The sequence below is a fragment of the Lytechinus variegatus genome, chromosome 3, assembly GCF_018143015.1.
Source record: "Lytechinus variegatus isolate NC3 chromosome 3, Lvar_3.0, whole genome shotgun sequence".
Classification (NCBI taxonomy): Eukaryota; Metazoa; Echinodermata; class Echinoidea; order Temnopleuroida; family Toxopneustidae; genus Lytechinus; species Lytechinus variegatus.
In genome coordinates this window covers 21,670,120-21,694,544 of record NC_054742.1, presented here as the reverse complement: position 1 = coordinate 21,694,544, position 24,425 = coordinate 21,670,120, and the positions used below count along the sequence as shown (strand labels likewise).

Here is a 24,425-nt window from a genome sequence, read left to right as displayed (position 1 = left end):
AAGTTATGATGACATTTCAAAAACTTAACCACAGGTTAAGATTTCGATGTTGATTCCTCCAACATGGTCTAAGTTCATTGACCCTAAATGACCTTTGACCTTGGTCATGTGACATGAAACTCTAATAGGATGTTCAGTAATACTTGATTAACCTTATGGCCAAGTTTCATGAACTAGGTCCATATACTTTCTAAGTTATGATGTCATTTCAAAAACTTAACCTCAGGTTAAGATTTGATGTTGACGCCGCCGCCGCCGCCGCCGTCGCCGCCGCCGTCCGAAAAGCGGCGCCTATAGTCTCACTTTGCTTCGCAGGTGAGACAAAAACCTTTGACCCTAATCCAATTACCTGAAAATGTACTTGTATAATTGCGAATACTTGATGTAAGCTTCATTGAATATGAAAACATTTTGATGAATTTTTCAAAATTAGAGAATATTAGAATATTGAATGGAATAAATTTATTGATCTGAAATTACCTTTGACCTAAACCAAATAACCTAAAATCATACTCAACTTATTTCTGATACCTGCTGACTATTAAATCCAAGTTTAAAAAATTACATTAAAGTCCTAGATTACTTATAATTTCATAATCTGTAAAATTCAAATCTTTTCATTTGAGGTATATAACGATTTACTGACCCCTAAACTGACCTTTGAATTTCACCTAGAAATCTGAAATTACATTCATCTATTTGTCAATATTCTATAACCAATATATGCAGGTTTTATGAAAAAGTGACTTATACTTTAAATATTAAATTTTCCACAACAAGGTCAAAGTTCATTGACCATAAATTTTCTTTGACCTTGATCTTGTAACCTGAAAATCAGGTCAGATGATCAATGATACTTGATTACCATTATGTCCATGTTCCATGAAATACAGGTTCTTATATTAAAGTTATAAACCTTGGGTTTGGTGTTGATGACACTGCCAATGACCACTGCAGAAGGAAAAGCAGTGCCCATTGTGCCTGCCAAGCACAGGCAAGACAATGAGAGTTCAAATGCCTTTTGACCTAATAAAGTGGGCAATATCTAGCTGCATCCATTATTAAAGTATAACAAATTTGTTTCCACATATACTTCATCGACTATACAGTATGAGTAAAAGAAAAGTAATTTGCCTTTTGTGAGAAAATATATCAAATGTTTCAATATTTACGAATTGCGAGGGTCCAGGGGAGGGGCATTCGTGCATAATGTGCTACCAGCCGCTTGATTCCCCCTTTTTAAAATCTTGGTTGCTATTCTTTAAACACTAAATTTTCCCAAGAAGACGCTCTAATGTTGCTCTGTCTTTCTCTAAGACCCCCTGATGAAACATATTTATTCACATGCAAAGCGGAGCACAGGGGGATAAACAGTCAAATCACAAAGTAAAATAAACAACACTAAACTTCTCCGACAATTCATTTTTTAAAATCTTGGATGGCTCTTACATGATCTGCACAATACATTTTGATATTTGTCATATGTTGTGCTACATATGACTGAGAATTTTTACCTCCAGATAACTTTACCTGAACAACTGAAGCATGGAATCCAAGCACCTAGTTTTTCTAACCAGTGTTTGTCCCTTACCTATTCATATGAAAATGTATTATAACAACATATTAAAACTGCTAAAATTCATTCTGATCATCCAGGTCATTGATGTTTGAACCCAAACTTGCATATGTTATCATCTTGCTTTATAAAAATAACAATAATAATGATGATAATATAAATTGAAGTTGATCTGTCAAATGGTTCTTTATTTATACAAGATTAAAAATGGGACAGATGGCTTGACCACAAAACATTTATCCCTCCTGCAACAGAGTGTAAGTAAATGACATAACACATTAATTTCTTCTGTGGATCACTTTTGAATCACGAGTTACATTTATGAAATTTACACTTGTTCATGAAGAACTCAAACCATGTTTTACATCGTATGAAGAAAAAAGTGAAATTTTTGTATTTTGTATATTCATTAAACACTTCTGAGTTGTGCATTTGAACTAAAAAAACATATAAGACAAAGAAAAATGTGTTTTAATAGTAATTGTCAGTATAGTAATATCAGCACATTAGATTTTGATAACACTAAATCATAAAATCTAACAATATGGCCTTACGATTGTTGGTAACAAGGCACATGATAAGAAAGGTAGTAGTTCGTTTCATCTGCACACCGAACTGTTCATTGGTCAGCTGAGAATAGAGAAACTGGAACATGGCGTCTGTACAAAGCCTACTCTGTGAAAACACTGGAAAAGAGGCAAAAATAAATTATTCATTTGAATTAAATCATTATTGAAAATCCCAAGTGGATTGAAAACATATTCAATATTTCAAATATTTTAAATATCAAGATAATATTGAACTTCCAAATATACCAGTGCATCAAACTTGCCAAACTCCTATTTCAGAATGAGCATCTTCCATTTTGTTTGTGCATCAAGAGCGCAAAGATCATAGTATTCACTTCAAACAGACAATAAGGAAAATGCCAAATTTGAAGCACCTTCTGAACTACGTCAAACCCCCGTTTGGAGACAGACCGCAGTTCAGATTGCAAACTGCGGTTCTAGACCCCAATTTTCATTTGAAAATCTCAAGAACATTTTCAAGCCCCGATAAACCCTTCTTGGCCAGGTAATCCCCGTTGTCTCATACCCCTTTCATATTGCGCTTTTCACCGGTGAAGTTCGCCAGCGAAGGGGAAAGTGTCCAGTATGATAGGTACACAGGAGCACTTCACCGGTGAAGTTCGCCGGTAAAAAGGCCAGTATGAAAGCAAACCGGAGAACTTCTCCTCTTTAATGACGTCAGAGGTCAATTTTTTCTATCCCGAAGTCCCCTGTAACGAGATTCCGCGTGCGAAAGTTGCAAGCTCAGCTGAATGCTTTGGCCAAGTAAATACCCTCGAAAATAATTTTTTTTTTACTAACAATATTTATTAAAAAGCAATGTACGTGTGTAAAAAAATGCACTAAAATGATATTGTTGATTGGTGATATTGTTTGTTTTTCTCGTAATACTTCCTAAACATGTTGTAATTATTTTTTTTATACCTTTTGTAATGGGTAAGAAGTAATGTTTACAATTTTCTTTCATTTGTTCTGCAATCGCCTGTTGACTTTCGCCAGGGAAAAAATGTCAGTGCGAAAGGGTACATTTTTTTCTTCGCCGATGAAGTGAGGAATGCGAGGCGGAGAAGTTCGCCGGCGAAGTTCGCCGGTGAAAAATGTAGAGGGCAGCGTGAAAGGGGTATAAATTTCACCTCCACAGGCCAATAAATGAGCATTGAGCCAAGGATGAAATGATAAACAACAGCTGTGCTATTACGTAAGACTTAATTATCTGCCTGAAGTAGGACCTTCGGAATGAAATTATTGTACGATATTCGATATTTAATTACGTTTTCAAAGGCATATTGTATTCAGAAATCCAATGTTAGTCCATTTTCAATTTCGAACGAAGAAAATCGACCTTGAAATAAGGAAAGTAAGTAAATAAAATGACAGCATGCTTGCAGGGACCGCGCTCGGGCAATTGTGTTATCTTCGGACCGAGGTCAAGAAACAGGTGTTTTGATACTTAGATATCATTAGCTGCTTGGGGCAGTGGGTTTGTCGTACTTGGAGAAGAGAATTGATTGAGGGAATTTGGGGTATAGTGTTCTCAAATTGAGGTTTTCGTCATGAGCAGCATTATGGTAATACTATCAAAATAATTTTGTTATGCATTTTATGTACCTTAATGTCTTAAAAATGTAATGCCAGTTCCTAATTCCTGATTGATATTCATTCAGAATATAAAGTACAAATGTCGTTCATGTATTATATGATTCAACAAGTGCTGACCTGAATATACAGTGTGTCCCAGAAAAAACCGAAACTGAGATTAAGAGATGATTTATCATAACTTAATCACAAATACGGTAGACAAATGACCTACCAATGTAAAGCTTAGAATCTCCTCTGAAATCTGATATTACTTAGACTATTCCTTATTCACGCATGAGTGAGTAAAAATAATTTAAAGAAAGAATAGTAAAACTCATTTGGCTGGGGGTATCTGATTTTCAAAAAGAAAATCACATGCCTAAAAAGTTTAATATCTGCTCTTTTATTTGATACCTTAATCACAAAAAGTGGTCAAGAAGTAAGAAAATTATGCTCCCTCGATAAAATGCATGTATTTCCATAATTTCATTGAATAAATGTGTTTTCACTGGTTTCCCACAGAAGCTATCGCATGGTAAACAAAAGACTAAATGCTTGGCTGATCGTCAACAAAATGGAGTGTCGAGTGATATATCTAATTTGATAAAAAATTAGTGATGAACAATATATCAATTGTCATCCATGTAATTTTATCTCAAATATACTCTGACCTTGACCCAGTAACTGGAATTTATATACTCATCTAATTTCTTAAAATGGAATAAAATGGAAACTTGATCACTCAATTGCAATTTCTCTTAAAAAATACACAATTTGTAAAAATTATTAATTTATTTGGCTACAATAGCCATGTATTGAATGAGTTTCCCATCCCCCCCCAAAAAAATCTCAATAATCTCTAACACTCCTACTTTCAACAAGAGTGTTGCTAAGTTGAGCACATAATATGTCCGTTTGTAACATGGAAAATTGAGGCATTGATCAAGCAAGAAAAGTGGAAGGTGGCAACTTCACTTTTGACCTCAAAATCAATAGAATTGCTAGGATCTATGCTAGTATCATACACCAAATTATATGAGCCTAGGTTACGTTAGACTAACGTAATTTATGATGGTAATCGAACAGAAACCTCAAATTTGGTCAAAGTTCATTGACCCTAATTGACCTTTGACCCTGGTCATGTGAGTTAATTTTCAAGAAGATGTTCAGTAATACTTGATTAACCTTATGTCCAAGTTTCATGAACTAGGTCCATATGATTTTTAAGTTGTAATGACATTTCAAAAACTTAACCTTCCATGTAGGTTCAGATTTTTGTTGATTCCCCAAACATGGTCTAGGTTCATTGACCCTAAATGACTTTGAATTTGGTGATGTGGCCCAAAACTCAGGCAGGATGTTCAGTAATACTTGATTAACCTTATGGTCGAGCTTCATGACCCAGGTCCATAAACATGTTCTTTCAAAGTTATGCTGTCTTTTCAAAAACTTAACCTTCGGTTAAGATTTGGTGTTGACGCCGCCGCTGTCAAAAAAGAGGCGCCTATAGTCTCACTGTGCTTCGCAGGCAAGACAAAAAATGTACATATACAATTGTTACCAGGCATGGCCTTTCACCTACAATTTCAGGGGCAAAGCCCAGTAGATACATAATTCACAGGCAACCACCTCTAAGCAAGAATCTATCGTACTTATTACAGAAACTAAATATTTAAAAAAAATGTATAAAAATGTTACTGGGCATGGCTGTTCACCTACAATTTATGGAGCAAAGCTCGGTAGGTACATAATTTACAGGCCACCATCTCCCAGCGAGAATCTATCGCACGTATAACAGAATCTAAATATTTAAAAAAATTCACCATTCACCTACAATTTAAGGGGTGAAGCCCGGTAGGTACATAATTCAAAGGCCACAATCTCCCAGCAAGAATCTATTGTAGAATTTAAATATTAAAAAATCTTTACTGGGCATGGCCTTTCACCTGCAATTTAAGGGGCAAAGCCCGGTAGGTACATAATTCACAGGCCACCATCTCCCAGCCAAAATTTAGGTAATACAAAGACTAAATATTTTACATGAAAATGTAACTGGGCGTGACTGTTCACCTACAATTTAAGGGGCAAAGCCCGGTAGGTACATAATTCACAGGCGACCATCTCCCAACCAGAATCTACTGATTACTAAAACTAAATATGAAAAAATGAATACATAAAAATGTAACTGGGCATGGTCTTTCACCTACAATTTAAGGGGCAAAGCCCGGTAGGAACATACATTGTAATTCACAGGCAAGCATCTCCCAGCCATTACAGGAACTAAATACTAAAAACATGTATATCTAAAAACATATAACTGGCCATGGCCGTTCACCTACAATTTAAGGGGAAAAACTGGTACATAAATGACAGCTAGGCCACCATCTCCCAGTTAGAATCAATTTATTACAGAAACTAAATATAAAAAAAATGTATATAAGATGATGATGATTCACAGCATTTCAAAAGTGCCATATATTTCTGTCAAAAACATTTAAAGGCGCATTGGAGGAGCCAGCCAATTTGGGTCGCCTAGAAGGTCCTGCACACAGAACTGTGACCAGCAGGGTCTCTCCTCTCGATATAACTTTATTTGGGGGAATGAAGGTGGACCACTACACAGAGGTTTCCCCCTACTCTTATTTGAATAGTGCAGTGGGTTCTTAACGTGCAAAGGTGGTAATTCTCCTCTACACGGGGGCTCCATTTAACATCCTATCTGAGGGACGGAGTGTTTTCCACTGTACAATAGCCTGCATCTATGAAACAGGGGAGAGACATTTACACACAACGCACTGGCTTCAGTCATCCGCCTGGTGGACTCGAACCCACGATCTTTGGGTCAATGGGCAGACACTTTACCGACCAAGTCAACTTTGCTCTCCACTGAGCCAACTTCGCCCTCCGAATATATATAATGTGGCTGACTAAATATTTTAAAAATGTATACATAACAATGCTACTGTCACTGGGCGTTCGCCTACAATTTAAAGGGGCAAAGCCCAGTAGATACATACTTATATTACAGATACTAAATACTAAAAAAATGTATATATAAAAATGTAACTGAAACTGGCCATTCACATATAATTCAAAATCTTTTTATTACAGAAATCTTATTATTAAAAATATGTATATAATATACAAAAATGTAAACTGGGCATGGCCGCTCACCTACAATTTAAGGGGCAAAGCCTGGTAGGTACATAATTTTACAGACCACCATCTCCCAGCTAGAATCTACTTATTACAGAAACTAAGTACAAGAAAAATGTATATACAAGCGGAATGCCTCTGGGAGTCTTGCCTGCATTACTCAATTCTATATACCAGCAGTGCTGAATTTAAAAAAGACTATTAAATGATTATTAAAAATAACACTCATATGATGATAAAATACTATGTCCATTTACCCAACATGACCTTTGACCAACATGCGACCTCAGACATGTACAAAACAACTCGATTACCCTTATGTCTATGTTTCATGAACTACATGTGAAGATCCATAAACTTTAGTTATGATGCCAATTCAACAAATACTCCCAACACGGCCAAAGTTGGTCATGAGGCCTGAAACAAGCACAAGTTATTCAGGGATACAAGGATACTCTATGTCCCAAGTTTCCATGAACTAGATATATAAACTTTTAAAGTTATGACAATTCCACAAATACCCCCAACATTATCACAGTTCATTGACCTTAAATGACCTTTGACCTTGGTCATGTGACCTGAAAATCGCACAGGATGTTCAGGGATACATAATTGCTTTTATGTCTAAGTTTCATCAACTAGATCCATAAAATTTCTAAGTTATGATGACGATTCCACAACTACCCCCAACATGGTCAAAGATCGTTGACAGTAAGTGATGTTTAACCTTGGTCACGTGACCTGAAACTTAGGCAGGATCTTCAATGATACACTATCACCCTTATGTCCAAGTTTCATGAACTAGGTTCATACACTTTCAAAGTAATGACGACATTTCAAAAACTTTACCTTGGTTAAGACATTCGATTTCCCCAACATGGTCAAAGTTCATTGACCCTAAATGACCTTTGACCTTGGTCATGTGATCTGAAACTCAGGCAGGATGTTTAGTAATACTTGATTACCCTTATGTCCAAATTTCATGAACTAGGTCCATATATTTTCTAAGTTATGATGACATTTCAAAAACTTAACCTTGGTTAAGATTTAAATGTTGACGACGCCGCTGTGCCGTCGAAAAAGTAGTGCCTTTACTCTCGCTCTGCTATGCAGACGAGACAAAAATCATTAGGCATCCTGGGATCCATGCAAGTTTCATACACACCAAAATATATGTGCCTAGGTTAAGTTAAACTAATTTTTATCACGTTTACAAGGACTGCAGAAGGATAAGATGAAAACATGTCAGTGTGACCTTGACCTTTGGACCTCAAAATCGATAGGCTTCCTGGGATCTATGCTAGTATCATACACACCAAATAATATAGCCTCATAATAGCCATATTATACCCCTTTCATGTGGCGAACTTCTCCGCCTCTACAAGTGGAGAACTTCGCTGGTGGAACTGTTTCCCTGGCGAAGTTCGCCGGTGAAACAGCCAGTCTGAAAGCAAACCGGAGAGCTTCTCCTCCTTAATGACACAGATGTCATTTTTTTTCCTCCCCGAAATCCCCTAAATCCCCTAAATTGAGATTCCATGCTCGCTAGCTATTATTTCCGTGGTGAAATGTAGAAGGCCACGTTTTATGAGCGATTCGATCATTCCATAGAGTTAAATACCCTCGAACATACAGGTTTTTTTTAAATATCAAAATACTGTGATTGTTCTTCTGTTTTGTTTCTTTACTTCTAGAATATATTGTAAATTAAAAAAAAAAACTTTTGTAATCGGTAAGAAGCAATATGTTTACAATTTTCTTTTCTTTCGTTCTAATTCTGCATGGCCGTGCCGAGTAAACTGATCAGCAGCAGCTGCTGAGAAATGTTTACCAGCCATCATCTCTAAAACTTCACTGATAAAATTAATTAGGTATCTGCAATTAGGAAAGAGTACAATTAAAAATTCAAATTGAAAAAAGCGAGCGCATTCATCGACACAGGGTTTGCACTTACTTCCACCTGATCAAAATTAATCATCCGTTGACTTTCGACGGGGAAGAGATGTCAGTGCGAAAGGGTACATTTTTTTCTTCGCCGGGAAATTGAGGAATGCGTGCCTGAGAATTTTGCCGGCGAAGTTCGCCAGGGAAAAATGAAGAGGCCAGTTTGAAAGGGGTATTAGACTGACTGATCATGATATCTACTTAACCTTTTCCAATTTTTTTTTGTCCTCTTCCTACTACACAGACGTATTTCGGCCATAGGGCTCGATCGTAATGGTGGACATTTGAAAAACCTTAACTAGAGCATTTATTTGAGAAAAGGGTGCGCTAAAGCACCCTCTTCGATTACTTCTTAATTCCCCTATTGATGGGGAAAACAAAGCATGTGAAATAAAATCAACATTTTAACAAAACAATCAATTTACCAGTTTCTTGAAATACGTGAAATAAATTTAACAAGTGGAATGCCTCTTGCGGTCTCACCTGCATCACGCGATTCAATATAGCAGCAGTGCTGACTTTGAAAACTAATATAACTCCCACAAGATGTTCAGTGATACTTAGTTACTCTTATTTCCACGTCTTATGAACTAGACCAATACACTTACAGAGATATGATGGTAATTAAACAAATACCCCAAACATGGCCAAAGTTCATTGACCTTTGACCTTGATCATGTGACCCAAAGTCTAAGACAGGATGTTAGTGACACTTGATTACTTTTATGTCCAAGTTTCATGAATCAGATCCATAAACTTTCAAAGTTATGATGGTAATTCAACAGATACCCCGATTTGGCCAAAGTTCATTGACCTTTGACCTTGGTCATGTGACCCAAAATGCGCACAGGATGTTCAGTGATACTTGATTACTCTTATATCCAAGTTTTATGAACTAGACCAGCATACTTTCAAAGTTATGATGGTAATTCAACAAATACCCCCAATTTGGGGAAAGTTCATTGACCCTAAATGACCTTTGACCTTGATCATGTGACCTGAAATTTGCACAAGATGTTCAGTGATACTTGATTACTATTATGTCCCAGTTTCATGAACTAGGTCCATATACTTTCTAAGTTATGATGACATTTCAAAAACTTAACCTCAGGTTAAGATTTCGATGTTGATCCCTCCAACATGGTCTAAGTTCATTGACCCTAAATGACCTTTGACCTTGGTCATGTGACATGAAACTCTAATAGGATATTCAGTAATACTTGATTAACCTTATGGCCAAGTTTTATTAACTAGGTCCATATACTTTCTAAGTTATGACGTCATTTCAAAAACTTAACCTCAGATTAAGATTTGATGTTGACGCCGCCGCGGTCGGAAAAGCGGCGCCTATAGTCTCACTCTGCTTCGCAGGTGAGACAAAAATGATGTGCGTCCGGGTAACGGGAGGCTGGATAAGAGAGGTCGGACTGTAATAAATTTTATCTGTTAGTGATATTAAAGTTGAAGTATTGCAGATATACAATGTGTGATTTGGATGATTAAAACTAAATCTTACCATTCCTCTCTGTAGCACACCCCAAAGCATACAGAGTAGCCATACACAAACTTTCATCTTGGGCTGTGCTCAGGACATTAACAAGAAAACTTAATCCTCCGGAAGTTCTCAAGAGATTTTGTGCTTCATCTGGTTAGAAGATGATAAAAAGCATAATCTTATTAATACTACTGTAGAGAGATAAATTTGAGTTATAGAAATCAAACATAACCATTCAACACAAGTTGAAGAAGAATAAAACCTTGGGAACATATTAGCTTTTTTTTTTTTAAGTCAAATAATAAGTTCCATGAAAGTGTGAATTTTTTTTACTAACAATACATGTAGGCCCATCATGTTGATAAATGCTAATGCTGATGAAATTCTTAATCGATAATCCAACTAGATGTGTAATGCAAATAAGGCAAGAGCAATTTTGTGTCTTGCCCACTTATGAAAATAACCAGAAATATCGTGATTTGCGAGGGCATGCAACAGAATTGTATCAAAACTTGTTAAAAAGTGACTTACAGTTGCGGAGTTAGGTGTCATAAGAGTCTTGCATGAAAACTTTAACGTTGACCTGAAAATGACCTTTGACCTTACCATGTGACCTCCGACTGCAGCATAACATGCAGGTCCCCCAAGTCCATCTACCATCCAAGTTTGGTTGAAAAGTGAACTACAGTTGCGGAGTTAGGTGTCATAAGAGAGTCTTGCACGAAAACTTTAACGTTGACCTGAAAATGACCTTTGACCTTATCATGTGACCTCCGACTGCAGCATAACGTGCAGGTCCCCCAAGTCCATCTACCATCCAAGTTTGGTTGAAAAGTGACATACGGTTGCGGAGTTAGGTGTCATAAGAGAGTCTTGCATGTAAACTTTAACGTTGACCTGAAAATGACCTTTGACCTTACCATGTGACCTCCGACTGCAGCATAACATGCAGGTACTCCAAGTCCATCTACCATCCAAGTTTGGTTGAAAAACAACTTACGGTTGCGGTGTTAAGTGTCAAAAGAGAGTCTTGCATGTAAACTTTAACGTTGACCTGAAAATGACCTTTGACCTTACCATGTGACCTCCGACTGCAGCATAACATGCAGGTACTCCAAGTCCATCTACCATCCAAGTTTGGTTGAAAAACGACTTACGGTTGTGGAGTTATGTGCCATTAGGTTTGTGACGGACGGACGACAGATGGACGACATTTGGATCCCCAAGTCTCGCCGTCACCTCTGATGGGCAAGACAAAAAGAACAACTACATTCCCTTTTTTCTGTGATTGAACCCCCCCAAAAAAAAAAACAGCAATAAAGATAAAAAAACAACCATTTTGCACATTCTAATGATAGTTCAGATCTGTCCTCCCATAAAAAGAATAGCCAAATTATCTCTATCTTACCTCGGCTATTTTGCAAGCTAAAATTTCCAGGGGTGGGAGCTTATGTATTTATTTGGGGTTTTTTTTTGTAGATTTTGTATTGACATGGTACACGATATATACTTTTTGAGCTATTTTGGTTTGATGTGCACTCACATCATGTAGCGTAATTTTGCAATCACATGCCCAGACATCACAAATTTGGCCTCAAAAGTTGCGAGACTTGAAAGTAAACAAGTGGAACGCCTCTGGCCTGGCAGTCTCGCCTGCATTACACAATTTGATATAGCAGCAGTGCTTACTTTGAAAACAGCTATTGAATAATTATTCAAAATAGAAAACATTCATATATCTATGTCCATTTACCCAAAGTGACCTTTGACCATCATCATGTGATCTAAGATGTATGCAAAACAATCATTTTTACTTGATTACCCTTATGTCTGTTTCATGAACTAGATCCATAAACATTCCAATTCATGATGCCAATTCAACTAATTCCCCCCACATGTCCAAAATCCTGAAACTCTCAGAGGATGTTCAATGATACTTGATTACTCTATTTTTTAAGAATTAGCTTCATAAAAATTTAAGTCACGATAGAAATTCAACAAATAACCCTAACATGCCAAAAGTTCATTCACCCTACATGACCTTTGACCTTGGTCATGTGACCTGAAACTCAGGCAGGATGTTTAGTAATACTTCATTGCCCTTATGTGTAAGTTTCATGAACTAGGTCTATATAGTTCCTTAAGATATGACATTTCAAAACTTAACCTTAGGTTAAAATTTCAATATTGTTAAAATTTCAAAATTGATTCTCCCAACACGGTCCAAGTTCATTGACCCTAAATGACCTTTGGCCTTGGTCATGTGACCTGAAACCAAAGCAGGATGTTTAGTAATACTTGATTACCCTTACTAGGTTCATATATTTTTCAGTTATGATGTCATTTCAAAAACTTAATCTTAGGTTAAGATTTGATGTTGACGCCACTGCTGCTGCCGTCAGAAAAACCACCTATAGTCTCGCTCTGATACGCAGGTGAGAAAAAATAAATAAAAAATTCGTGTAGTGGAAATATCACGAACAATGTCAAGGGTTGGTGGAAAAGGTACCTCCCCCACCCCTGATAGTTAGGGTTTAAAGTAGACTAGATAAAATAGACAATAATATGAGATATTTTTTGTACAAAAGTTATGGGAAAGTTGTTCATGAGTGTCATTGATTGGATTTCCAATGGGAAGAACCAATAGCCTTAGCAATGCTATCAACATTCAAAGATCATAATCATTTTTTTTTCATACATTTTTTTTCTCCACACAAATACACTGGTTTTTAAGGGGTTCAATCTCCTTTAATAAGGCAAATTTTACAACATTTCCCAATTGACAATGAATAAGTATATTAGCAGGATCACTTCAAATATATTTATAGATGAATTGACTTTGAATGAATTCAATCATTTGAACATAACAAAATTAACTGATTTTCTATCACAATTTCATAACCACCATTAACAGTGTAATACTGCAAAGACTATAAAACACAAAATAGTATGACATTTAATCACCCTGATGACAGGTGCATTTCATCAATCTGTTGCGGCATCCATTTCCAGATAAATTTGTGTTATTGGATTACATTGTCAACATTTGAATTCACACTGAAATGAATATTACTTCATGACTAAATTTACTGCAAAAACTAAGTGTTTGTGATTGGGTTTACATAAAGACCTACCTGAGCCAGAACAAAGTGAAGCAATAGTGAGAATGGTATCACGTGCCTTTCTTGCATCATCAGGATGATACCGCAAACACTCTATTAGACAATCTATATCAGTTTTCAAATCCATAATGTTGAGCAAGCCTGTATTCACATCTGCAGGTAACAAAAAAGTACGAGTGAAATTCTAATGAATTACACATGTATCTGAGATCCTTTTATTCTCTGTGTAGAACTACCAGCAGGAGAAACCCAATAGTTCAAAAAGAGGGGCATACATGCCAGCAGTTCAAAAGCAAATCAGTTCACCCTTTATCATCCCTCTTTCCTTAGCCCCTCGTTTCAGGCGTCAGTTCACGGTGACCCCCATGTCATGTTTAATTTCAGTTCCCAAGCACCCCAGTTGTTACACCACCAACACCAAATTTAAACACCATAGTTTAAATCACCCATTACGCCACTGAAACATAGTTCTATGCCTGCCACCTAGATCTAAGTTGTGCACAGTTACATATAGATATAGACAGCTGGCAGCCATCTGTTTCGAGGAGTTTTTAAAAACTTTAAAAAAAAAATTTGCTCCTCATACACTTGTGTAATTGGTGAGTGCATGGAGCCAACGGAGTTCAGCAGAACAACCAATATACTACTAAAAAAAACCCAAAGCTTTTGGTCTAAGACAAGTTAGATAGTCTAGTGCCTCATTCTGTAGACTGAAAAATCAGTCTATTTCTGTCAGGGATATGCTCCGCTGAAACTTCGTCTGGCTCTGCGGCATCCCCTCCGTCAATAGACTGAAGTCACCCATAATGCTGGTGCTTTGCACGTGCATGACGCTTAAGTACATCATCTTTGCAGAAAAGGGTGCTCTACCACCCCTTTTTGATTACCCTACTCTTTAATTCTCCCTTTTGACGGAGAGAACATACATAAGGTTCAGTCCTGGATGCAGGATCTTCTGTTCATCTATGTCCAGCTCCTGGTGATACACAGTGATGTCTGAAGAATTGGCGCGGTAAGGGGGAGAAACCGTATAATCAAATTAAGTTCTGCATTATGCCCCCAGCATGACCATACTCTAGATGAGGCTGAACAAAAGCCTTTAAAATCTCTTAAACATATCTTTGTCCAAAGACAAATAGCCTCCTTATCAAATCTGCTAGCGTGTTAGCTTTTGAAACAATTTTCTCTATGTGAGCATCAAATGAAAGTCCGCCATCTATTTCAACATGCTCTAGATTATATCCAATGTTACCTTTCTTAAATAATATGACCTGGGGGCCGTTTCATAAAGCTGTTCGTAAGATAAGAGCGACTTTAAGAACGACTGGTGAACCTTTCTTACGCGCTAAACCATCGCCAATGGTGTATACCATTTACCGAAAGAAGGGATCACCAGTCGTTCTTAAAGTCGCTCTTATCTTACGAACAGCTTTATGAAACACCCCCCTGGGAGGGCAACTTGACACCATGTTAACAGGACCAACAGTCAAAACTTTACACTTCTCAGGATGGAAGTTCAAAAGCCACTTATCAGACCAAGACCATCTTGTAACTGAGAAAAATCATGATTGCAAGTAATCCCACTAAGAATCTCATTCTCAGTATCTGCAAAAAGTAATGTACACATCACTGACTGGAACCTGGTCAAAAGCTTTCATAATAAAGTCCAATTACATCTACCTTACCATTTGAGTCAGGCACCTCAGTAGTCCACCATAGTAATTACACAATTGGAAAGAAGTGGACCTCCCAGGAACCAAGACATACCGTTTAGGACCTAACAAATTATTGCACTTCAAGTAGTCAATAATTTCATCTCGGAGTAAAGACTCAAGTACTTTACAAAGAATACAATTTAGACTTACCAGTATACATGCAGGCCGATATTTATAAGGCAAAGCTTTATCACCTCTCTTAGAAACAGCTGAAATGTGGGCCTTCTTCCATACTGGGGGAAGAACACCTGTTCTAATTGAAGTGTTGTACATAATGCTCAAAGGCTTGGCTAAGGAAGAAGCTAGTGATTTAAGAAGATATGTATGGAATTTGGAAATCATCCAGGCCTGGAGACTTGGAAATATCTAACCAAAGCAACGTTTTGGAACCATATCCTCAATAATCTCCATGGTATCAAGCATCAAGATGACCACGTGGTCAGGTGGAATAAGAGCATCTCCTACCAATTCATTCGTAAAAACACTTGAAAATCATATAACAACGCTTCAGATTTCTCATGGTCATTCACAGCGAGATTGAGAGTTGGCCCATGCTCAGAATCAGTGAGAAGCTGGGGTATCCCTAGACCCAAAGCTTCGGTCTGTTATTGGTTGTTCCACTGAACTCTGTTGGCTCCACTCACCAATTACAGAGACCGAAGTTCAACCAGGGAAGCGGGAGTTCTGCGACAGCTGAAGTAAGTCACTGATTTTTTCCTGTTTTGGTGCATTTCAGGCCAAAACGGAATAATCTTTATTTTGGTCCAGTTCTTTTTATATATTTTCATGACATGAAGACAAAATTTGATGAGCCCGTCAGAGATTTTGTATTGTAAACCCCCTAATGGCAGCTGCACGATCGCGAGCCGTCTGTGTATAGTCACGTTCTGTATTACAGGACACTGTCATGATTTTGTTTGAAGGTTTGCATGGTGACATGTTCAATCGCTGATGTGGTTTACAGTACACCATGTGGAGTAATGTATTATAGAAACAGTGGATAGGCGAGAAATTGGAAATTTGAGAGGAGAGTAATCTTTCTTGAATGTAGTCCTGAAAAGGACTGTAAATCAGAAAAGATATATGAGTTGAAACAGCTTGAGTAGTAGGATGGTTCAGGAGGTGCTGGCTAGAGTCGGCAAGTAGAGATAATGAGCAGAAGCAGTGGAAAGACTAGATGTTTCGGGCAGGTTGACTGTCCGTCTTCAGGAGATATAATATATACGAACGAGCATATTAATATCGGAAAGTGCCATGGAACATGCAGTTAAAAAGAAAAAAAAGCATCGTGGACTCAAAGTAAAGTAAGTACCCCGGCAAGTTAGTAGTTAACGTTAGCATTTTTAGCAGACAGAAATTTATTACCAACATCTGCTCAGATTCGATATAAAACAAAAAGCAAACAAAAACTTAGAATTTACTCATGATATAATATACTAGTACCCAGTTGTTGTGTGTCCAGACGATAACTTTTAGAAAGCCATTTGGAAAAATTTACAAGCGAAGTTTCATCAATTTCAAGTTCAAATTGTTAGGAAATATTATAACATAAATACCGAACAAAATATAGAAAATGATTACCGGTACATCTATTGAATTCATATTTTTTTGTGTAATCCAAAGACAAAAAAAGAAGGCTTCAAAAATATAAAGTGTCCGGACATCTGACCCCCTATTTTCAATCTATAATAGGCCTATTATGAAGAAAAAAAATCACACAAATTCTTTCTTACATCATTGTAATCAAGAATATCTTTAGTCTTTACTGCATCTGGAATCATGACTGATGTAATTTGCTGCGCACGAAAATGATTGTTTTTCGTGGAGGGGTACCGTATGCAGCAAGTGCGATGCCAAAATGAGTTGGTAAATATTCAATAATTAATTCTTCATAATAATTAATATTTGGAAAAGCAAGTGCAATTTTTTCTTGATTACAGTAGGCCTAGATCTACAGGTACATTTAGTTTTCATTTTTAGAGCACTGAAATAAAGGCATCCGGCAATAGGATACATTGCCATACAAAGAGAAATTAATTTTTTTTTTAAATCTATTTTTGTTTTTTAACTCCTCGAAACAAAATAATCCATGGATTTGAACGCATTCCAGGTGATACTTTCTTTGTGTATGCAACAGGCAACACAAGAGGGCATAGTCTGAAGCTCTCGAAACCCAGATGCTTGACGAAGATCAGACAAGATGATTTCAGCCAGCATATCATAAACGACTGGAATTCGCTGCCCGAAGAGGTAGTCACTGCTCAGACGGTGAACAGTTTCAAAATAAGGCTAGACAAGGTGTGGGCAGACCAGCGGTATGGCAGTGAGTCCAAACTTCCATATCGAAAACTTTCATACAGTGTACCGGACATGTAAAAACATAGCAGACGACGTGTGCAGACCTCGCGATCATCGTATGACTAGTGGTGCAGAATGTTCCATTGCGGCTTTATGGGGGAAATGGCATTACAGAGGGATAAAAGTATACACAAATAATGTTTCAGCGTTGATTCGCAATATTTTGTGTCAATTTCATGAATTATCGTTGTTTGATCATTTAAAACATCATTATAAAGTGAAAAGAATAAGCACAACTTAATTTCAGACTTACCTATGCAGTGGTAAGCTAGGATGCACCCCTCGTATACATAATGGACCCGTCACGATATTCAGAGACATATCCAACTTTCAGAGAATAAAATTGATTTTTGTTGGCAAAAATAATGGTATCTGATATATTTTTATCTATAGTTCGGACTATATATTTATATATTCCTAATAAAATGTTCAGCACTGCAATGGAAAGAGCTAGAAAACCGCTGTGACTCGAACAACACACCGACATACACAAAAGCTCTGCCCAGTCTTATTTGTTGAATGCACGTCGAGTGTAGGTTTGCTCTTCGGACATCACTATCACAAAGAAAATCTCCTCTGATTTGATGATAAAAGTGCACTATTTCCTTCTAAACCAATCTCCATGCTTCTTTCATGAGCATTTGCCTCACAATGTGCCCTTTATTATAATTTGGGCAGAAATTCTTGATATCATCACCCACCGATGTAACGACGGATATAATCCACCCGGGTACTATAAAAATGTCTCCAAAACCGATTATCCCAATACATATTCCTGACTATGGATGGTTTTGAGTGATTTTAATGTAATAAAGTGCCATATTTCCCATCAATTGAATTTAAAAAAAATAATGGTCATCTGATAGAAGTTAACATTCATTTTAGGGGGGCGGAAATTCTATCTGAAACAACGCCTGTCCTTGATACACAGTTGTTTTTTAAAAAAGGTATGAAGTAAGGGAATTGTGCGTGCAGCGAGGACCTTCTGTCCACTTGTTTTCCATATGCGCGTGTCCTTACTTCGCGGACGGTCATTATCTAAAAAACTAGCCAATATCCTTAAAATCTGATCATCAATGTGAAAAGCGACCTAAAATTACCCTGTAGTGAAAGTTTCTTGAAAAAGAATTCAGTATTCATGAAAATATTGGCAAAAGATCGGCAAATTTGTCACCGCTAGCCCCCGTTTTGAAAAAATCAACAAGCATCAAGACAAGATATCACCATTTTGCAAGCAGAAATCATCAAAAATGTGTTAAATGTGGTACTAACCAATTCCATAGCATTTTGCCATCAATATGATATAAATTTTTCACTTTTTTGAGCTTGAGTTTTTGTTTAAATCTCCGCAAAAGTTTTGGTGCGCGAAGTTAGGTCACACTTTTTCTGAACGGTTTTCCAGCACAGCCCGCATTCGCCGATCGGAATAGAATTTTGAGATCGCGATACCGGCGAAACGCCCTGACCTACTTTACATTTTCGTCCATGATTTTATAGTTTACGATCTTGCCGTCAATGTGATAACTATTTCTTGAATTGGTTTTGTATAAATTATGAATATTTTGTGAACAAAATCAAGCCTGATGAATATTTTTGAAAAGTGCGCGAAGTTTGGACACCCCATCATACTGCTCACCCTATGGCTATGATGCATAAATCACACTGATGTTGAGGACGGTGTAACCCATGAATCGTAACAAATGAATCGTAACAAAATGGCCAATCGAGACTGGGATAGGAGAGAACTTTTCGTTTTTTGAGGTTCCAGTTTGTGCCCAGATGTCAGGAATACTGCCACTCGTTAGACCATCATCCATATAATCGTGGTAAGTGCTTGATTTCTGTTTTTACTATTTATTCGGAGAATTATTTTGACCATACTTCACGCTAGTCAGGTGAGTATGGTCAACACGTCGTAAGGTCCTGGGCTCCTGCCCGCTACGGCTACGCGGGCGGGATAGACTGTCCTGGTTAAGGACGGTGCAGATTTCCAAGCTAGAAGAAGATACCTAACTCACGAGAAGGATGAAGGACTTGAACTGGAAGCACGACTGCTGGGATCATCAGCATTCTTCCAGAATCTCGGCCCGGGTAAAGGTAAAGGAAACAGACAGACGGCTGCTTGCCAGCTGTCTAATGTTAAACCCAGGGAGCTCCGCCGAAGCGGGCCCGCGCCGGAGCTCCCTGCCAGACCCTAGGCCTAGCCTGGCCTGGGTTAGATGTACCGTATCGCTTATTCCATTCTACGACTTGACTACGGTAGTCCAATTTAGGCCCCCAATTTACCGGGTAGTTACATAATTCCCTTCATTATGAAATATACTACAAATGAAGATAAAAGATCGATAACTTTACCTAAAAGAGACAATTAATTAATGGCAATGCGAAGCCAACTCCATGCACCTCTTCGTATTGCAATTGACAACAAGGCAACAACGCGACGCGATATCGATATCCGATTACGATTGCATGCATGCGCCGTGCCGCGCGCGCCCGCCCGCCGCCGAAACTCTATCTATCGCACATGCACAATCACTGATAAGTGAACCGTAGTATAAAAATTGGGGCCGTGATTGTGCCGGATTGTGCTATCTGTCTAAGATGTGAACAGATCAGATCGAGTGTTCGTTTTATCACGCTTTTGTTGCTGTGAAGAAATTTTCGATTGCTCCTATCCTATCGGTGGATTAAGGGGTCGGAACGGGGGCCTTGTCGCCCCCCGGCAGCGCAGAGGCGTCGATCGGGGGGGGGGGGGGGGGGGTTCGCGCCCCATCAATGAAAATATTAAGGTGTCAAGCATATCATTAAAAATTAACCAAACAAAAAATAAAATTTTCAGACCTTAATATTTATAAATTTTGCACTCTCATTAGGCTATTATTAGATTAATAAATAAGATAATAAAATATCCACGAATTCCTAATGATCAAATTGTTCCTTTTTTCAGATTGGAATATCGACAAGTTTCATCTCGAGCTTCGAAAGAGGAATAGGAGGCTAACCATCATTCTCATGTATGGTGACATGTCTTTAAATATCCCGGTCCTAAATCAAAATTGCACCTCACGCTCGCACCATTTATTCATTTCAATCCATATCCACCTCTCAATTTCACCCACAGTGCTTAAAAAACGGTGACCATTCTTCAGATCAGAATATCTTTTTTTTTCCGCTTGTGCTTCGCGCTCACATTATTGACTTTCATGATAAAAGAAATATATTTACAATGCCCTAAATCCAGGTCGCATTATTAATGTACGAAGATATCCAATTACCCATTCAATGATTTCCAAAACATTAATAGTGTGTCCCATTTTAGGTCTAACTGTCAACGTTTACCCGCTCGCGCTTCGCGCTCGCAGTAATTATTTAGTCACATACGCGTCTTGTTCAAGGTCACAGACATTGCACTCAGAATATTCAATGTTTATATATATATATATATATATATATATATATATATATATATATATACATATATATATATATACATATATATATATATTGGAAAGAAATGGATGAAGAGAACAATGGTAGGCGTAGCTTAAATCAAGGTTCCCCAGAGCTATCTACCCTTTGGAAAAATTGGTGATGCCGAAAAAATGTCTCTGCCGGGAATCGAACCCGGGCCCCCAGCTTTGAACGCCGGTGCCTTAACCACTAGACCACAGAGACGGTTAGTAGCTAGGGCGAGCCCGATCCGATTGACCGTATAGACAGATTTTCGACACTATACCAATTATATATTCCTTTGTCGGGTGAATAAATAATTTAAATAAAAAAGAGTTGCCAAAAGCTGTTGTACATGTATAACTTTACACATTTGTATTTCTTCTTCCATATGTGTACTGTATTGAAGCAATAGCTTTGATCCAGCTGAGGCATGGCGGCTTGTCATTGTTCAAAACTCACCTTCACCCGACAAAGGAATATATAATTGGTATAGTGTCGAAAATCTGTCTATCTGACGGTCAATCGGATCGGGCTCGCCCTAGCTACTAACCGTCTCTGTGGTCTAGTGGTTAAGGCACCGGCGTTCAAAGCTGGGGGCCCGGGTTCGATTCCCGGCAGAGACATTTTTTCGGCATCACCAATTTTTCCAAAGGGTAGATAGCTCTGGGGAACCTTGATTTAAGCTACGCCTACCATTGTTCTCTTCATCCATTTCTTTCCAATATTTAAATAAAAAAGAGTTGCCAAAAGCTGTTGTACATGTATAACTTTACACATGTATATATATATATATATATATACATACATACATACACATATACATACACAGTTGAGGCAAGAAGTTTATACTCCCAGGAAAGTCAAAGATAAGTTGACACTTGCCAATCATAAAATTTACTATATCTTATAAAATATTTGTGCTATCATCATGATGACAAATTTTATATCAAACAAAGATTAATGAGTATGTCATGCCCCTTCATCACATTGCTTGTCATCAGGAGCTGAACAATATTCAGGTGCCCCTTTTTCCTTAAAAATCTTCATATTTTAGACAAATTAAAAATAAAAACTTCACAAAAAATTTCATATTTTTGCTATTTACTTCTCAACACAAACATTTCAGATTACACGTTTTTATTAGTGGTGACATAATCATGATAGAAAATTTAATATTAATCATAGATTATATATATATATATATATATATATGTATAATCATAAATGGTATAGTAAATGCCGTAGAAATAAAATCATATAATTTGAAAGGAGCATAGCTCTCAAAAATGAAAGCTATGCTCTTTTAAAATCTATGATTTTACTAAACCATTTATGATTATTTTATTCAATATGCCGAAGCAGACTATTTCTATTTTATATTTATATATGTATATATATATATATATATATATATATATATATATATATATATATATATATATATATAAATATATATATATAAATACATATATATATATATATATGTATTGTTACGATACTGTAACAAATAACAATAAAATAATTTGAAATTTAGATTTGATTTCCTCTTTTTATTATTACAGGAAATATAACACTAAAAAACTAATAAAACATAAACAAATATATATTGGTCTTAGATGTACATCGCTTGTAGTGCTAGAGGTAAAATTCCGAAGTGATGATATTATATCCAAGTAATAATCCAAGTTGGCTGGGAAGAATCCTTATTAATGATGGCGATGATGAAACTGAAGCACGATGAATAAAAAGAGTCACTGTAACGAGTTGAAATGTCCGTGAAGACAATGCTGATGATGATTAACAGTCAATTTCAGCAATCCGACGTGGGTTAGAGTGTTCATTAAAACAAATTGATCCCTATGAGAACTGAGAATTCCTCTCTCAAAAAACGGCAAACAGTTCATTGATGGCGGGTAAATAATTCCACAGAAGATATATATTCCAGGTGGAAATAAAGTCTGCTCTGACATAAAGTCTGGCGTGAAGCTCTTAGCTCTGATCTGATAAAGTGATCTGGTATGATATGATCTGCAGCTTATATACAGATTTCAACTATTCTAGAAGTTTCTAGTATTCACTATATTCAGAACATTCTCCTTCTTTCTGGAGTAAGATCTGGAAGACTCTTGAATGACCTCATTGAAATTAACATGTCAACAAAATAGCTAAGCCTATTGTTTATTTCCACTACCAATACAAGTCTATTGTAAAGCAATTTCTATTGTTTAGCAGTCTGTATTGTCTCTCTTGGGACATACCATAGATAAGAATAATAATATACAACATTTATAAAGCGCTTTATATAAGTTTCAAAGCGATAAGAAAGAAGGGGAGAAAAGAATACAAGATATTCAGTAAATAAGAGCAACAAAGGAACTGAAAGTGAAAATACCATTACGAAAAATTAATTATTAATTATGCGTACAAATAAAGAGATAATCGGCGAATACACAACTTGAATATAACGGGTCGATAATCATGTATGTAAATTTATATAATCATAATAACTAAGAACACAATCCGACTTAAAAATCTGAACGCAATATGATAATGCAAATTAACTGAGGGGTATGAATTCATACAGAATACAATAGAAGCGTATAGTATTGGAAAATGAAACTAATTAAAAGTAAGGAGGGACTAAACAGTTCTATAACGTTGATGCCTCACGTACATTGATGGGGAGAATATTCCAGAGCTTCGGGGCAATAACTGAGAAGGATCTGTCACCAGAGATAACAAAGATTATTCATAGATTACTCATGTGTAACACAGCTGTACTATATATAGAGCCTTCCAGAACATTCTTAATCATTCCAAAATATCCTTAAAGGGGAAGTATAACTATATAGCTTTTACAATTCTTCTTATATAACAATATATATATATATATATATATATATATATATGTATATATATATTGTAAAGAAATGGATGAAGAGAACAAAGGTAGGTGTAGCTTAAATGAAGGTTCCCCAGAGCTATCTACCCTTTGGAAAAATTGGTGATGCCGAAAAAATGTCTCTGCCGGGAATCGAACCCGGGCCCCCAGCTTTGAACGCCGGTGCCTTAACCACTAGACCACAGAGACGGGTTAATGGCTAAGACAACCCTGATTCAATTGACCGTCAGAAAGACAGACTTTCGACACCATATAATTTCCTTTGTTGGGTGAAGGTGAGTTTCGAACAATCCAATCCATTTCTTTACAATATTTAAATAAAAAAGAGTTGCCAAAAAGCTGTTGAACATGTAAAGCTTTACACACATATATATATATATATTTATTTATTTATATATATATATATATATATATATATATGTGTGTGTGTGTGTGTGTGTGTGTGTGTGTATGTATACACAACAAAACAAGTCCCCCCTAAATCCAAACGCTGTAACTTTTGAACGGAATAATATTTCGTAGGTGGTTTGCTACACACATTAAGCAACTCCTGCATG

General features: G+C 36.9%; 1 protein-coding gene across 3 annotated transcripts in view; it reads right to left on the bottom strand.

The window, feature by feature from the left end:
• Window positions 1-19,925, bottom strand: part of LOC121410496 (telomere repeats-binding bouquet formation protein 1-like) — a 44,723-nt gene extending 24,798 nt beyond the window's left edge. For 2 of the 3 annotated variants that reach the window (XM_041602631.1, XM_041602632.1), the window contains exons 1-5: window positions 19,869-19,925; window positions 13,453-13,593; window positions 10,340-10,468; window positions 2,131-2,262; window positions 1,531-1,591 (exon numbers count right to left, since the gene is read on the bottom strand). In XM_041602631.1, the coding sequence (XP_041458565.1) occupies window positions 1,531-1,591; window positions 2,131-2,262; window positions 10,340-10,468; window positions 13,453-13,567 (437 nt within the window). In that variant the 5' untranslated portion in view covers window positions 13,568-13,593; window positions 19,869-19,925. The remainder of the gene's footprint in view (window positions 1-1,530; window positions 1,592-2,130; window positions 2,263-10,339; window positions 10,469-13,452; window positions 13,594-19,868) is intronic. The other variant, XM_041602633.1, reaches the window with a different exon arrangement.
• Between the last annotated feature and the right edge of the window lie 4,500 nt (window positions 19,926-24,425).